At 40.0% G+C, this 16,879-nt stretch overlaps 2 protein-coding genes across 6 annotated transcripts in view; both read left to right on the top strand.

Annotated features, from left to right (window-relative positions):
* The window catches only part of LOC113044735 (cell surface A33 antigen-like), a 37,970-nt gene extending 35,496 nt beyond the window's left edge, over positions 1–2,474 (top strand). The window contains exon 8 of the mRNA XM_026204913.1: positions 51–2,474. Coding sequence (XP_026060698.1) covers positions 51–505 — 455 coding nt within the window. The 3' untranslated portion in view covers positions 506–2,474. The remainder of the gene's footprint in view (positions 1–50) is intronic.
* Positions 2,475–3,903: 1,429 nt separating this feature from the next.
* The window catches only part of LOC113044708 (immunoglobulin-like domain-containing receptor 2), a 21,373-nt gene continuing 8,397 nt past the window's right edge, over positions 3,904–16,879 (top strand). The window contains exons 1-4 of one of the 5 annotated variants that reach the window (XM_026204890.1): positions 3,904–4,121; positions 10,385–10,717; positions 14,234–14,353; positions 16,801–16,857. In XM_026204890.1, the coding sequence (XP_026060675.1) occupies positions 4,049–4,121; positions 10,385–10,717; positions 14,234–14,353; positions 16,801–16,857 (583 nt within the window). In that variant the 5' untranslated portion in view covers positions 3,904–4,048. The remainder of the gene's footprint in view (positions 4,122–10,384; positions 10,718–14,233; positions 14,354–16,800; positions 16,858–16,879) is intronic. The other 4 variants (XM_026204888.1, XM_026204893.1, XM_026204889.1 and 1 more) reach the window with 4 other exon arrangements.

Below are 16,879 nucleotides of genomic sequence, written 5' to 3'. Positions count from 1 at the left end.
TCCGTCGCTCGCTGTGGGCGTCCGCTCAGCTTTATTCCTCTGTGTTCACAGGAAGCCTGAAGGAGGAGAGACAGATGATGACTATGAAGGAAAAGAGGACGACCGCGACGAACACGTGAAGTACGAGGAAGAGCGTCGACTGAAAAGTGCAGACCGACGCGATCCACCTGATGACCGCAGCGAGAGGAGCTACGATCGCCGCAGTGACTACACCGATCGAAAGGATCAATACACCGACAGACGAGACGATCGCAGTGACCGCTCCGAGAAGTATGACAGAGACGACCGCCGCGACCGCTACAACGACGGCAGAGAACGCTACGATGATCGCAGAGACCGCTATGATGCCCGTGGCGACCGCTACGACGACCGCAGAGAGCGTAATGATGATCGGAGAGACCGCTATGATGACCGCTACGACAGCGACCGTTACTCCGACCGCTACGACAGTCGCGACAGACCGCCCAGTGTTCCACCGAATAAACCCAAAGACCCGAAGTACTGAGTTCAGCTGATGCGGAGTCGATCCTCAGAAATATACCGAAACTAGAGAAAATGGACAACTAATCCACTTTAACAATCGTATTTCAGTACCTCATATGCTGAAAATGAGATTTGACAGAATAAGGGCATGTTCATACTTGGCGTCTTTTTTGACAAGAAAAAGTTGATTAGCACTTTTTAATAAAATAAAAAGCTGGTTGTGTATTGGTTACGAATAGCAGCCGAGGGCGTCTTTCACTGATAACAACACAAGCCTAGTGCTGTGTGCTGCAGAACTGCTGAGAAAAACATAGGCTCTTGCGTTGGCTTTTGAAGTTTGTTGGAGGAGAATGTTGGTTCGTTTGTGGGTGCGCAACATTATTCGGGGAAGGAAACCGTATGGTGCTCACAACTATTTAGTTCAGGAGCTTCGGTTGGATGATGGACAGTCTGCAGAATGTTTTACACTAGAGTTTTGTGCTCCTATCTAGTGCTTGAAGTGGAAAAAAATAAGTGCTGTTACTTACCCCCATTTATTTAATCCATTTATATTAAACAAATAAGTGCTTTGGAATTATACACAATGTATAGTGCCAAAATCAATCAATAATCAACTGCCTTTTTGGATCCATTCAGAATCACTAAACCTCTGACCACCGCATTATCAGTCCATTATAAAACGCTCTTGCTTTTAAGCAAAATACACAATGAAAAGTGTCATTTTACTGACATCTGGACGTAAGTCGCTATTCTCTCCACAATCGCTGATGAAATCGTCCGTGTTTTCTCTATATATATATATATAATGACACTTTTACTCATGTCAGTTCAAGCCCTGCTCATAACGAACAACTGCTTGTGCTCCAACTCTATTACAAACTATCTGCGGCTATCTTCTACATTTCTTGTTCATTTATTTTTTTATTATTATGGAAATGACTCACTGCTCTCTTGTCATTGGTCAGCTGTCAAAAAGACCTTTTTTTTTTTTTTTTTTTTTTTTTTTTTCAAAGAATATTTCACTTTTTTTCGACTTGAGAAGACGCTCTGAGCTGCAGAGAAAGACACCAGCAGAGGCGTATTAAAAAGTGCTCAGACCTTTTTTGAAAACCTGTGTAAAATGTAAAGAAAGACTCCAAGTGTGAACATAGCCTAGAAGCGCTTTACTAAATCTTCCACTGACACACTTCAGTGTGGGCCATTTAGTCTCTTATGTGTTTATTTGTTCATGTGAACTACTCTGATAAGGGTGTGTAAGGGATGATGGGGTTGGTGTACTTTGATTTGACTCTTGTTGATTAGTATTGTGAAAGGCTTCAAAAGAACCTCATATTTACTTTATTTTTCATATTTTTGTTGACGTTTCTTGTGGCATTTTACTAAACTTCTTAACTGCATTTATAGGAATAACTAATCTGAATCTAGATTTCAGTTTATTTTTGTCCGGTTCATTTTTTTTTTTTTTTTTTTTTTTTTCAGAATAAAATATTCAACATATTATGTTGGTGGATAAATGAGTTTCACTGAGGTTCCTGATTCAGCTGATTAACATTCAGGCTTCTGTTTTAAACTGTGACCGAGTGAAGCTGAACTGCGGTGGTTAGTGTCCTAACTATAACTCATTTACCGCTCAACACCGGTCATCTATTGTCCAAAGACTACTCTCTTCATTATGATTCATGGTTATGAAAAGTGGTCCTGTTCCTCTTGATGACGTCAATCTCTGAGTTTTGCAGCTGGCCGTTTTCAGCAAAGATGTAATTAAATATAAATATTCTTTACCATTAAAGTTGTATCATGTCAAAGAAAACGTATTCACCTGTGTATGTCAGAAATGTATTGATCAACCTAGAGAAGATCACGCTGTTTTTATTTTATTTTATTCATGTTATGATTTTGATTTCTACATTCTTTTATGTTCTGATATTTTTTTCTCATGTAATTTTTTGTACATTTTATGGCAATCATTAAAAGCATGTTTTTACTCCAGTTATTATTTCTCAGTGTGTGAGTATTTTTAGAAAGTGCATGTATTGACAAAAACCTTGACTAAATGACTGAATATTTGCATTCAGTCACACATCATGGGTAAGTTACAGCAATGGGAACCTGCTTTTTAAGGGAACAGGGTTTTTTTTTTTACACCTCAAAATGTAAACAATACTTTTTATCATTGTTTTACGTATAGATTTCAATTCTCATCATTGGCACTTTCATCCAAACTTCAGGTTAATTTATTCACTGGGAATCAAACCCACACCCTAGTGTTGCAAACACAGTGATCTACTGTTTGAACAACAGGAAACCATACTCACTAAAGTTAAACCATAACCACAGATTAAGCATGGTTTTGCTACACTAACCATAGTTTTTTATTTGTAGTATGTTCATGTTCTTAAGCGATGTAAGAGAGCAGTCTTGTTGTCACACACACTGTAACGAAAGCCAAGTATGCTGACCCATACTCAGAATTTGTGCTCTGCATTTAACCCATCCGAGCAGTGAACACACACACACACACACACACACACACACACACACACTGTGAGCAGTGTTCATCATTTATGCTGCGGCGCCCGGGGAGCAGTTGGGGGTTCGATGCCTTGCTCAAGGGCTCCTCAGTCGTGGTATTGAAGGTGGAGAGAGAACTGTACATGCACTCCCCCCACCCACAATTCCTGCCGACCCGGGACTAGAACTCACAACCCTTCGATTGGGAGTCCAACCCTCTAACCATTAGGCCACGACTTCCCTTAAACACTGTAACACAAACTGTAACGGCATGTATTTGTGACTGAGCCGCTTCTAAACATTCTTATTGATTGACTGATTCATTAACTGACCCATTGATTATGAATTATATTCTTAAATTCTAAAATGATATTTTATGCAAATGTTATAAAGTTATGTTTTTTGGCTTTATTTGTGGTAAAACCATGGTTAATTTTCGCTACACCTGATAGAAACACTAGAGGGCGAATTCATTATTAATCCAATATCTAACTCCAAACTTACTTGAACTGATACTTAGACTAAACATTTAGGCTGTTTGCTGTTTGTAAAAGTCGTACGCGGAAACTAAAGCATTAAATAAAGTTCTCTCGCAGAGATTTATTATTCATGCTATTATTATTCATCAGAACAGGGTTATTGAATAAAGACATGATGAATGCGTATAATAATGTTGCTGAAACTGCTCCCTGCAGCACAGAAGCAGTCTTCAGTAGCACAGGTTTATTTGTAGCAATAGACATACATAGTTTCTCTCTTTTTTGACATAAATCATTATGGTCCATGAAGATATTAAGTACATTTCCTACCGTGAATATATAAAAACTCCATTTTAATTTGTAACCATGTAGCAATGAAATATTATTTATTCAGCTTTCAGATGATTTAAAAAAAAGGGGGGAAAAAAAGACGCTTATGACTGGTTTTGTGCTCAAGGGTCACACATGTTGTCGGTAACGCGTGAACGCGCAGGGGGGCGCGCGCGCAGACTCTCGAGAAGCAGCGCAAACACGAAGTTTAGACAAACACGCAGCAGGCAGAGCTAGATTCCTCGATGGCTCTCAGGACAGAGCGGTGTAGAGCGCTGTCTCTCCTCCGATGCTGGATCTCGCTCTTGGGCTTCACAGGTGCGTCTCTTTCCCAGAGTTTTAGACGTTTTCTTGCTTTTCACTGTTAATCACGGCATTCCACAAACTAGCAGCTCTGTCTGGTGTCGGGATTCTTTTTATAACGAGTAATGAAGAACAGTAAGTCTGCGTTCAGCTGTGTGTACAGTAATTGTGGCGTGTGATCTTTATCAGCACACTTCATGTGATTCACGTTCTTGTCGAGGTGTTTACAGGAGTCTGGAGCTGTTACACAGTAACGATGGTCTTCAGTAGTTGGAACAGTTACAGCACTTGTCTGGTCACCATAGTAACGGTGTAAAACTGCTTACGGAGCAGATCCACCTCACTGTGATTCTGAGCTGAACTAGTGACTGTGTAATGATGTGCCTTGATGAATAAGCTAAAGCCTCTATAATCAGGACTCTGGAGCTTCCTAACCCTCGCCATCTACACTGTACAGCTCTGTATTGTTTTACTGTAAGAGATTGTGTTCCTGTCTCTGCCTGTACCTGACAGATAGGTAGATAGGAATACAAAAACATAATTGTTTTCTGTTTATTCACAAATATAATCTACACATTTCCACAGTAGTTTTATTTGATTCACTACAGTTCTAGAGATTTAAAAGCATCTGAAGTGAAAGTCGTCTGAAGAACTTTCCTATCAAACACACGATCTGCTCCCTCATTAGTGAACACTCCCTGCTGTCTGTCTGTCTGTGTGTGTGTGTGACTGTGTGTGTGTGTGTGTGTCTGTCTGTCTATCTGTCTGTCTGTCTGTGTGTGTGTGTGTGTGTGTGTGACTGTGTGTGTGTGTGTGTGTGTGTGTGTGAGAGAGAGATAGTGGGAAAGTTTTTGTGACATATCAGGACACAACTCTGTATAATGACATGGGTATGACACAGGTTTTACAAGGAGAGGGTGACTTATGAGGACATAACCCATGTCCCCATTTTTCAAAACACTTATAAATCATACAGAATGAGTTTTTTTGAGAAAGTAAAAATGCACAGAGTTTCCTGTGAGGGTTAGGGTTAGGTGTAGGGTTGGTGAAGGGACATAGAATATACAGTTTCTACAGAATAAAAACCATTACACCTATGGGATGAACACACTTTACACAAAAAAACAAACAAACATGTGTGTGTGTGTGTGTGTGTGTTGAGGGGGATTGGGTCTTCTCCCCTCCTCTAACTGCATGAATCTGTCTCATATAAATATGACTCGTCTTCACTAATAAACATGTTCTGGTACAGTTCACTGCCTGATCATTCATTCTCTCAGGAGGATCCTGCGCTGCTGCTGCTTTACACTACAGGCTTTGACTCAGCGCTTCACAGCTGATGACTGATAGCACTGGGACCACAAATAGTCTAGTCAAGTCACCTTTATTTATATAGCTCTTAAAACAAAATACATTGCGTCAAAGCAACTGAACAACATTCATTAGGAAAACAGTGTCTCAATAATGCAGAATGATAGTTAAAGGCAGTTCATCATTGAATTCAGTGATGTCATCTCTGTTCAGTTTAAATAGTGTCTGTGCATTTATTTGCAATCAAGTCAATGATATCGCTAGATGAAGTGACCCCAACTAAGCAAGCCAGAGGCGACAGCGGCAAGGAACCGAAACTCCATCGGTGACAGAATGGAGAAAAAAACCTTGGGAGAAACCAGGCTCAGTTGGGGGTCAGTTCTCCTCTGACCAGACGAAACCAGTAGTTCAATTCCAGACTGCAGCAAAGTCAGATTGTGCAGAAGAATCATCTGTTTCCTGTGGTCTTGTCCTGGTGCTCCTCTGAGACAAGGTCTTTACAGGGGATCTGTATCTGGGCTCTAGTTGTCCTGGTCTCCGCTGTCTTTCAGGGATGTAGAGGTCCTTTCTAGGTGCTGATCCACCATCTGGTCTGGATACGTACTGGATCCGGGCGACTGCAGTGACCCTCTGATCTGGACACAGACTGGATCTGGTGTGACCTCGGAACAAGAGAGAAACAGACTAATATTAGCGTAGATGCCATTCTTCTAATGATGTAGAAAGTACGGTGTTATGTGAAGTGTTTCCGGTTTACCTAATTAATGCAGCCTAAAAATCCTTTTAACGGATTTGGATATTAAAGGCATATTAGTATGTTATGTGTAAGCCAGGTTAAAGAGATGGGTCTTTAATCTAGATTTAAAATGCAAGAGTGTGTCTGCCTCCCGAACAATGTTAGGTAGGTTATTCCAGAGTTTAGGCGCCAAATAGGAAAAGGATCTGCCACCCGCAGTTGATTTTGATATTCTAGGTATTATCAAATTGGCTGAGTTTTGAGAACGTAGCAGACGTAGAGTATAATGTAAAAGGAGCTCATTCAAATACTGAGGTGCTAAACCATTCAGGGCTTTATAATTAATAAGCGATATTTTAAAATCTATACGATGTTTGATAGGGAGCCAGTGCAGTGTGGACAGGACCGGGCTAATATGGTCATACTTCCTGGTTCTAGTAAGAACTCTTGCTGCTGCATTTTGGACTAGCTGTAGTTTGTTTACTAAGCGTGCAGAACAACCACCCAATAAAGCATTACACTTATCTAACCTTGAAGTCATAAATGCATGGATTAACATTTCTGCATTTGACATTGAGAGCATAGGCCGTAATTAAGATATATTTTTGAGATGGAAAAATGCAGTTTTACAAATGCTAGAAACGTGGCTTTCTAAGGAAAGATTGCAAGAAAATAGCACACCTAGCTTCCTAACTGATGACGAAGAATTGACAGAGCAACCATCAAGTCTTAGACAGTGTTCTAGGTTATTACAAGCAGAGTTTTTAGATCATATAATTAACACCTCTGTTTTTTCTGAATTTAGCAGTAAGAAATTACTCGTCATCCAATTTTTTATATCGACTATGCATTCCATTAGTTTTTCAAATTGGTGTGTTTAACCGGGCTGCGAGTAAATATAGAGCTGAGTATCATCAGCATAACAGTGAAAGCTAACACCATGTTTCCTGATGATATCTCCCAAGGGTAACATATAAAGCGTGAAGAGTAGTGGCCCTAATACTGAGCCTTGAGGTACTCCATACTGCCTCAGTCTCAGTACTATGATACAGTCTAAATCCTGACTGGAAATCCTCACATATACCATTTTTCTGTAAGAAGGAATATAATTGTGAGGATACCACCTTTTCTAGTATCTTGGACAGAAAAGGGAGATTCGAGATTGGTTAATTAACTAGTTCTTTGGGGTCAAGTTGTGGTTTTTTGATGAGAGGCTTAATAACAGCCACTTTGAAGTTTTTGGCAATGAGGAATTAATAATAGTCAGAAGAGGATCTATGACTTCTGGAAGCACCACTTTTAGGAGTTTAGATGGTATAGGGTCTAACATACATGTTGTTGGTTTAGATGATTTAACAAGTTTATACAATTCTTCCTCTCCTATAGTAGAGAATGAGTGGAACTGTTCCTCAGGGGGTCTATAGTGCACTGTCTGATGTGATACTGTAGCTGACGGCTGAATGATTGCAATTTTATCTCTAATAGTATCGATTTTAGAAGTAAACTAGTTCATAAAGTCATTACTGCTGTGGTGTTGGGAAATGTCAACACTTTTTGATGCTTTATTTTTTGTTAATTTAGCCACTGTATTGAATAAATATATTTGTTTTCTTCTAAAAGAGAAGAAAAGTAATCAGATCCAGAAGTTTTTAATGCTTTTCTGTAGGATAGGTTACTTTCCCGCCAAGCAATATGAAATACCTCTAGTTTTGTTTTCCTCCAGCTGCGCTCCATTTTCCGTGCTGCTCTCTTTAGGGTGCGAGTATGCTCATTATACCATGGTGTCAAACTGTTTTCCTTAACCTTCCTTAAGTGTAAAGGAGAAACTTTATTTAAATGCTAGAAAAGAGAGAGTCCATAGATTATGTTTTGGATATGCTAAGGAATTGGGATAAGTCAGTAAGATTAGTAACAAAGCAGTCTTTTGTGGTAGAAGTAATTGTTCTACCATACTTATAGCTAAAACTGTAAATTATATTCCTTGTTACATGAAGTTTGCACAAGACTAAATAATGTTCTGAGATGTCATCAACATCAATTCCATGTGACATCATTAAACTAGTGTATGATTTTGACAGAGTAGGTCCTGAGACGTGTTGTCTAATCCAAATAGAATGCAGGTCTATGAATGCTGATCCCATTGCATGTTTCACATTACCAACATGGAAATGACTGGAATCGACTGAAATCTAACTCTAACCCTAACCTAAATAGCATATAAAACAAATTTCTGCACTCTTGCACCTAAGTATAACTCGATATAGAGGTGGGGGGTGATCACTTCAGGGGTGGATGAAAACCATTTCTTTTCAACAGGTCAGGTCTGCCCTAAAAGCTTGACCAATTGTCTATGAAACCTATGTTATTCTGTGGGCACCACTTAGACATCCAGCCATTGAGTGATGACAATCTGCTATGCATCTCGTCACCACGGTAAGCAGGGAGGGGACCAGAGCATATTACAGTGTCTGACATCGTGCTTGCAAGTTCACACACCTCTTTAAAGTTATTTTTAGTGATCTCCGACTGGCGAAGTCGAACATCATCAGTGCCGTACGTTAAGCATTAGCCAGCACTTTTAAATTTGCAAAGATGTCAGGCGCTCTGGCTCCTGGTAAACATTTGACTATGGTGGCTGGTGTCTCTATATTCACGTTCCGTACAATAGAATCGCCAATAACTAGAGCACTTTCATCAGGTTTCTCAGTAGATGCCCAATCTAGTGCCCTAACATTCTTACTGTCCTCAATTAAAGTTTGGATACGTGTCTCTAATTCTGAAATCTTCTCTGTCAGCCTAACTATTTCCCTGCATTTATCACATGTGAATCCCTCATCAGCGACAGAGATAGATAAACTGTACATGTGGCAAGAGGTGCAAATAACGATAGCAGGCGAAGCCATTACTCACCGTGCTTGATGAAATATTCTTACTGCGGTTGTTTGATGAACTTGTGAAAAAACGCAGCGAGAGAGTAGCGAGAGAGAGCAGAGGAGAAAAGAAAAAAGCGATAGACACGAATGGAAACGCTAATGACATGCTAACGAGTGCTAACGCAATGCAGGTGCACTGCACTCACGGATTTAAAATAAAAGTGAACGATCAATTTAATCAGATTAGATTGATAGATAATATAAAATATATGGTGGGAATAAAGTTATATTTTATCGCTTTAAACAACAGAGTAATAGTAAGATAAAGAAAAACAAAAAAAAACAAAGCCACACAGAGCTATGATCACAAACAGTAGCAAGGCCAGCAGGAAGCAGGAATAACACTGTCTACCTAAAGTCATATATCAAAAATTATACTGTAGTTTTTTTTTTTTTAAAGCAGCTTTATTAATTGTTTACAACCGTGCAAAAGCTATGATGTGGCATAAGAATGAGTTCATTTGAACACATGTATTCTCTGTAATTAACTGATGAAGCAACATTTAAGGTCCTTGCACCGAGAATGAATTTTGTTTTTTTTTCATATTCACCTTTCCTATCAAAATGCTTGGTATGGACGCAAAAACGCAGAAAATGGATCCTGATCAAAATATTTTTATGATGGACAAAACTTGTGGAGGCAGTGTGTAAGCATGATCGACACAATGTGAGGTCACAGTTATTTTTTACCTATTTCGAATTTCAGACTCAGTGTGCAGGACCTTTATTCTCACAGAGTCTTCTGTTTCCTTCAGAATTACATTTTGAGAACAGCATTTCATGTGAACTAACTAAAGTCTAACAACTGTTGGTGACTAAATCCACTTGTTGAGTCGTGACATACTGAATACCGATAGTGAACACTGTTTCCATTGTTAATTGAGAAAACTATCTCAACATTTATTTATTTATTACAGCACATGTTTAGGCTAATCTCAAATGTGTACAGAAGAGTATCCAGGCTCATAGCTTCTCAGACACTGTCATACAATACAAAACATTGTCTCAGACAATATTTTAACAATTATTGCTGAGATAATCTAACCCTAATTCTCAAAGAAACCTTTTTAGATTTACAGATACACATAATTTAGTATTTTAATTTGTTCACCCTTGTAGTGGGGACCGCTGTCTGGACACACAACATAAAGTCACCATTATTTATAGCACTTTTTACAATGAAGATTGTGTTAGAGCAGCTTTATTAACAGATTTTGTGTTTTTCCACTCATGATCTGTCAAACACACGGTCTTGTGTTTCTCTCTCTCCGGTCCGGTCCGGTCTGGTCTGGTCTCAGCGGTGTCAGTGTATGAGGCCGTGCAGGTCTCAGTCCGTGACGAGCGACGCTTTGCAATGCTCTTCCAGTCGGTGGTTCTGCCGTGTCATTACACCAGCGTCTCCACTCAGACTCCAGTCATCCAGTGGTGGTACAAGTCTTACTGCCGCGATCGAAGCCGTGATGCCTTCCGCTTCCCCGACACGCTGGCGGTCCACGGCTCCGAGCTTGGCTCCTCCGTTCATCTGGACTGCGGGGACAGCGGCCGGACGGTGCGCATCGTGGCTTCTGGACAGGGCTCGTCCATCACCCTCGCTGAACACTACAAGGACCGGGATATTTCCATCATCAACAGTGAGTCGCAGCTGATCGATTAATCTAACGATTATAAGGGCGATTAATCAGCTAACTGTCAATTTTTCAGCTTTTGCAGTTAGTTCAAATATTAAGTTATATGTATTCTAACAAATATATAGAGATAATCACTTAAGCTTTTGAAAATCATGTTATGTTATTACAATTAATTAATACAAATAAATATATTTGGCACACAATATGAGATGACAGACAGGGAAAATTTTATTTACCATTTAATCAGCTGTAGGAAAAAGAAACTAAACAACACATCATTCTGCCTAATATCTCCTTTTGTAAGTCATATTGATAAGAAACAAAATAAAGATATAAAAATGTCTCGTGTTTTGAAAATCAGTACTTTATAAATAAATGTGACGTGACTGGACTTCACTGGAATACCCAAATGCAGAGCTCGTACAAACATCATCATCGCTGTAATCAAAGTAGGGTTGGGAATCAAAAATCAATTCCAGTTCCAGAATCTGATACTTAGGGTCAGGAATCAGATACTTGTTGTAAAATTAAAACTGCAGGTTGCCTATTAATTCCTGTGTGCACTTTTTTAGGTGGCGAAAAGGGGCTGTTAAAAATGTATTTGTCTTTGAATCATTAATTCAAAAGATTTCTTCAAAAACACTTATTCGTCCAATAATGAAACAATTAAATCTTGAGTGAATCATTGAATCATTCCCTTCATAAATTCCATAAGATTCTGTTTACTTGTCTAATAATTTTCTTCAGAATTGCGTGGGAACTACCACCTCCATTTGAAAGAAAAAAAAATTATGTATCCAGAATCATTGGGCTCTATTTTGCACACAAACAGCTCTTAAAGGGTGCTGAATATCATGAACAAAAATCAGTTGTCTACATAAAAACTAGAATCTATTAAAGGGTTAGAATTTTCATGTTGGCATGAACTAACCCTTTAATTGAGTCTAATTTTTATGTAGACGGCTGATTTTTATTCATGATATTCAGCAGTAATTAAATGTTTTGCAAAAAGAGAGACAGAATAAATGTGTTTGATATCTAAATGTTTTTTTTCCACATTGTAATCGAAACTGGGAATCAATAAGATCAATAATATGTAATTGATAAACAGAATCGGAATAGATCAAATTCAAATGATATTCAACCCTAAATTAGATGCTTTCTTAACTGCTGCTTTCACTCCACTGTCACTTTTGCTGTGTTTATTTATATATTGAGGGGAAAGCATGCTGCATATATTTAAATATTCATGCAAACACCACTCAGCAGCTTCAGGTTCAGCTGATTTTGCTCTGAAGCGCGGTCTTCTTCTCTTGAATTGCATCCCAGAAGAATTACAAACCGAATACTGCAGGCTTATATATTATGTTATATGAGATCAAACGACTACTCGACAACAAAAATATTTGTCAGCAGTGTTGACCAATTGATTCAGCCCTAGTTTACTCTAGGTCATGCTGATCCAAACCTGCTTGAGTTTTGTCTTATGTGGACCGGAGATGTTTATAAGGACGGGGTCTGCTGAGCTCTGTGAAGCTACATGAAACATCATAAAAGAACTGGAGTCATGATTCACACGAGGAACAGATCAGAGATCAGTCGATTCAACATCAGATGCTCCCCTTGTGTCTTCTCAAACATGAAACTGAAATTGTAAAATAAAAAAATACAATTTGAGTCTGTTCCTCACACAAAGCATCATATGACTTCAGAAAACATCAAATATAACATGTTGAATGTTGTTGAGAGTGAAAGTAAAATGTAGGTCAGATGTGAAGTGTTTTTAGATCTATTCATGAGAAAAGATTCACAGATAGAATCAGAAGTGCAAACACACTGGTGTAAGTACTGTTTTGTAGAGTACAGAATTGAAGGAAGCTTTAGAGTTTGAATAGAAGCGCGAGACAGGAGCTCACGATTTATAACATGGCAACACATTTACCCAGCATTCTTTCATTCATTCAGAGCTGAAATACTGCTTCACATTTACTGATTACAACAGAGGGAGAGATTTTTGTGCTTCTCCCAGGAGTCACACACACTCAGATACACACACATGCGTGTACACACACACACACACACACACACAGAGTGATTCTCACAACTGATTTAGAGTCTAACTCTTTAAGTGTTTGTCTGAGGCATCATGGGAACGTCAGGCTGAAGTTGGAGGCTCGAGGGATCTCTCCACTTTTCAGTCTTCATCCGTTGTCTTGTGTTTAACTGACATGAATGATGTTACTGTGAATTCATTCTCCACCCACCAACAAGCATAAGACACTTTATGCAAATGCTTAAAGCAAATGCTTACTGGCACAAAACAAATGTGGTGTTTATTACTAAATTCACACCCATGACTTTGCTGTTGCTCGCGTCATGCTCTGCTGTTTGAGCGAAAGCTGATATTAACATGCAGATGAATGTAATTCCTCAGATAGGGCAGCATTACACACACAGACAGCTGTAGAAACATAACCAAACCAAGTATGAGATAATGATGTCTGGATCTGATCTGATGTGGCTCTGCTGTGTGTGTACCTCCTCACAGGAAGTGCTGCTCATTGTACCGACAGCTTCCTGTTTCTGAATTAGTCTGTTTACTCACTCCAGCGACCACAGGGACAATCATATCCCTCCTTCCTCTGACACAGTACAATTTATACACATTAAAAGTGTGTTTGATCTGAAAGTGTCCACATCATTATTGTAGTTGTGGGATGAGCTTCTCGTTAATCATCATCACTGTACATTTTTGTCTTTTATTTAAAGAGAGTTGTTCTAGTTTATAATTTTTACATGTTTAGGATGATATTTTAACAGTAAAGATAAGTTATTTTATTTAAAACTGTCTTTTGTGAACATGTAAAATGTTTGTCTCTGTTAACTCTTGGTTGACCAATCTGTCTGTCTCTCTCTCTGTCTCTCTGTCTCTGTCTGACTCTATCTGTCTCTCTGTCTCTGTCTGTCTCTCTGTCTCTGTCTGTCTCTCTGTCTGTCTCTGTCTCTGTCTGTCTCTCTGTCTGTCTCTCTGTCTCTGTCTGTCTCTCGGTCTGTCTCTGTCTCTCTGTCTCTCTGTCTCTCTGTCTCTGTCTGTCTCTCTGTCTGTTTCTCTGTCTCTCTGTCTCTGTCTGTCTCTCTGTCTCTCTGTCTGTCTGACTCTATCTGTCTCTCTGTCTCTGTCTGTCTCTCTGTCTGTCTGTCTCTCTGTCTGTCTCTGTCTCTCTGTCTCTGTCTGTCTCTCTGTCTGTCTGTCTCTCTGTCTGTCTCTGTCTCTCTGTCTCTGTCTGTCTCTCTGTCTGTCTGTCTGTCTCTGTCTCTCTGTCTCTGTCTGTCTCTGTCTCTCTGTCTCTGTCTGTCTCTCTGTCTCTGTCTGTCTCTGTCTATCTGTCTGTCTCTCTGTCTGTCTTTGTCTCTCTGTCTCTGTCTGTCTCTCTGTCTCTGTCTGTCTCTCTGTCTGTCTGTCTCTGTCTATCTGTCTCTGTCTGTCTCTGTCTCTGTCTCTCTGTCTCCGTCTGTCAGAGGCAGACCTGCGCATCGGTGAGCTGCAGTGGGGTGACAGTGGTGTTTACTACTGTAAAGTGGTGATTTCAGATGATTTGGAGGGACAGAATGAAGCACATGTGGAGCTGCTGGTGTTGGGTGAGCACACACACTCACAGGAAACACACACTCACAACAGGAAATGAGTGACCGGATACTGGGATTTTCTCCCTAAACCAGTTAAAATTAACCCTGTCAGGCTTGATATGATCAGGCTTTGTTTTCTTTTCATTAACTGCTGGTGGTTAAATATAAAATGTAAATTCTGTAATGTTTACTTGTTGCATTCGTGTGCATCTGCAGTTAGGGATCAGCAGTATTAGTAAGAATCTGAAATGGTTTTGATATCTAAAGTGTCTCTGGAGTCTATGAACTTCCCTCAAACTGCTCTGTTGTGTTCTGGGAATGAGAGTGACCTGCACACAGTGTGAAATATAGAGCGACTTGAAAAGGTCTGACTGACCGTCTGAAGAACTGAAATGCAGTCATGATTTATGCCGGTTGTGTTCTTTCTGTTCACTTCTCTGTGTGGGATTTTCTCTTTTTGGAGCAGATGCATAGAATATACAGTTTGTACAGAATAAAAACCATTACGCCTATGGATAGTCCCCACAAGGATAGCTGACCAGATGTGTGTGTGTGTGTGTGTGTGTGTGTGTGTGTGTGCCAGCTGACCACACAAAGAGCACGATGATCTAGTGCTGGATGTGCTGCCATGGTAACAGTGAGGCTTTCTGTGTCCAGCTGTGCAGTGTGAGGTAAAGACTCATTGTGTGAATCTGAATGCATACAGGAGTCAGATAAAGAAAGGACACGCCAGGGCTTGAGTCATGGAGCCTTCATTTCGAGGGCAGGAGTTTGTCCCTGTAATTTGCCTATAGACCGAATCTTTTCTGACGTAATGGAGCCTGAACTCTTTGAGAAGTGAGCTGAGAGACGTCAGTGAAGAAAGGCAACAGTAAGAGATGACTGATGTTGATGTTATTCATGGCCATCACACACTCTATATTCCAGCTCTCTCGTTACAGTCATTTGAAGAAAACAATCATTGTCATTACCGGAAAATGGTAATTTTATAGTTCTTACATGCTAAACCATGTAATTGATATCCTGCTTGTGATGCAGTAAAAACATATTTTTTAGACATTAAGGAGTTTAGTTGTGCTTAATTGTCAGAATAATACATATCCTCAACACCTCACAACTGAAGAACATCTAAAACCAGTGAGATATCAGTCCTGATGAATGACCTGCATGAGACCTGTAGGGTTTTCTTTCTTCTGTGGAACACAAATGATGATATTTTGGGTTTTCCATGCAGTTAGAGTCAGGGGGCTCAGATCCCGAAAGCAGACAGAATTCCAGAAGGAATGTGCTTTAAGCCTTGGAGCTGTTTCCTGTTTGTGTGTTCAGAGTACAGTCGAACATCAGGAGTTCAGTGAAGGCACAGTGCAGATCAAACAAGCTGTGCTCCACAGGTCGAGAGGAATGTCACAAGAGATGTTTTTCAAGTCCGGTAGCTGAAGGAAAGGAATTTGGATTTTTAAAGGATTAATAGTTTTACCAGGGTGAAGAAAATGAAGTCACATGTTACAACTAAACCAAAACTCAACTTCTCCTGAGAACAAGAATTCTTTGTCCAGCCGTGGCTTACTGTATGTTCAGTGTCAGTGACTGTTCTTTGCCTCTTTCACGAAGATCAAACATGAGGAAGCCTTTGACTTCGATGATTGTACCGACTCTCTCCATGCGGTCGTTCATACAAACACCTCGTCGATGAAGCTCCTCCTGTCTGAAGCACTGAGCAGATAAATGAAAGAACTGATCTGTTTTGAACAGAACTGATTTGATTCCTTCATATGAGCATCTAGAAGTCTGTGTTTGGATGTTAGAAAACATGGTGCTTTTGTTTTCCTGACCGCAGTGATCAGTTGTTTAGTTAGTGGTGTTAAGCCCAGCTTCACTATTCTTATAGTTCTTACAGACAGTTGAGATATTCATGTTTATCTTTGAGAAGATAATACAACTTTATCAAGTGATTCAGGTGCCCTGTTTTCATCTGCTGGACTAGAAAACATCTGAAAGCACAAGACACGACCCTGTTGAGAAACCAGCATATGCAGGTTAGGGATGTTTTGAAGCATGGCTGCTGGTTAGAGCTGGTTTTAACTGGTCCTGATCCGGAGCCAGTTGCGTAGGACCAGCACATGACCAGCTAAAACCAGCTCAAAACATACCATACCTATGCTGGTTTCTCAACAGGAGAGCCCCGAGACACATCTACAGACCAGGGGATCACACTGACTGTAGAAATGGGAAAAATGAGTGTCTGCATGAATCTTTTACAGCACAATCGTTCATGTTTTAAACAGGTTCTGCTCAGACACACTCCTGCAGATCTCTCTCTCTCTCTGCATGAACGCTTCTCCGTCTACAGCACATGATGCATCTTCCTCTGCTCCATCAGCTGTCACTCTGCTTCACCTCTCTATGTCTCTCTCTCTCTCTCTCTCTCTCTCTCTCCGTCTGTCTCTCTGTCTCTCCAGGTCAGACAGGTTTGGCCGATGGTCTTCTGCCTGGGTTTAATCTGGAGATTGTTCCAGGTATGAGCTTTCAAATGCACCA

The sequence above is a fragment of the Carassius auratus genome, chromosome 26 (assembly GCF_003368295.1).
Source record: "Carassius auratus strain Wakin chromosome 26, ASM336829v1, whole genome shotgun sequence".
NCBI classification, from domain to species: domain Eukaryota; kingdom Metazoa; phylum Chordata; class Actinopteri; order Cypriniformes; family Cyprinidae; genus Carassius; species Carassius auratus.
Note: the sequence above shows the minus strand (reverse complement) of the source record. Positions and strands in the feature narration are given on the sequence as shown.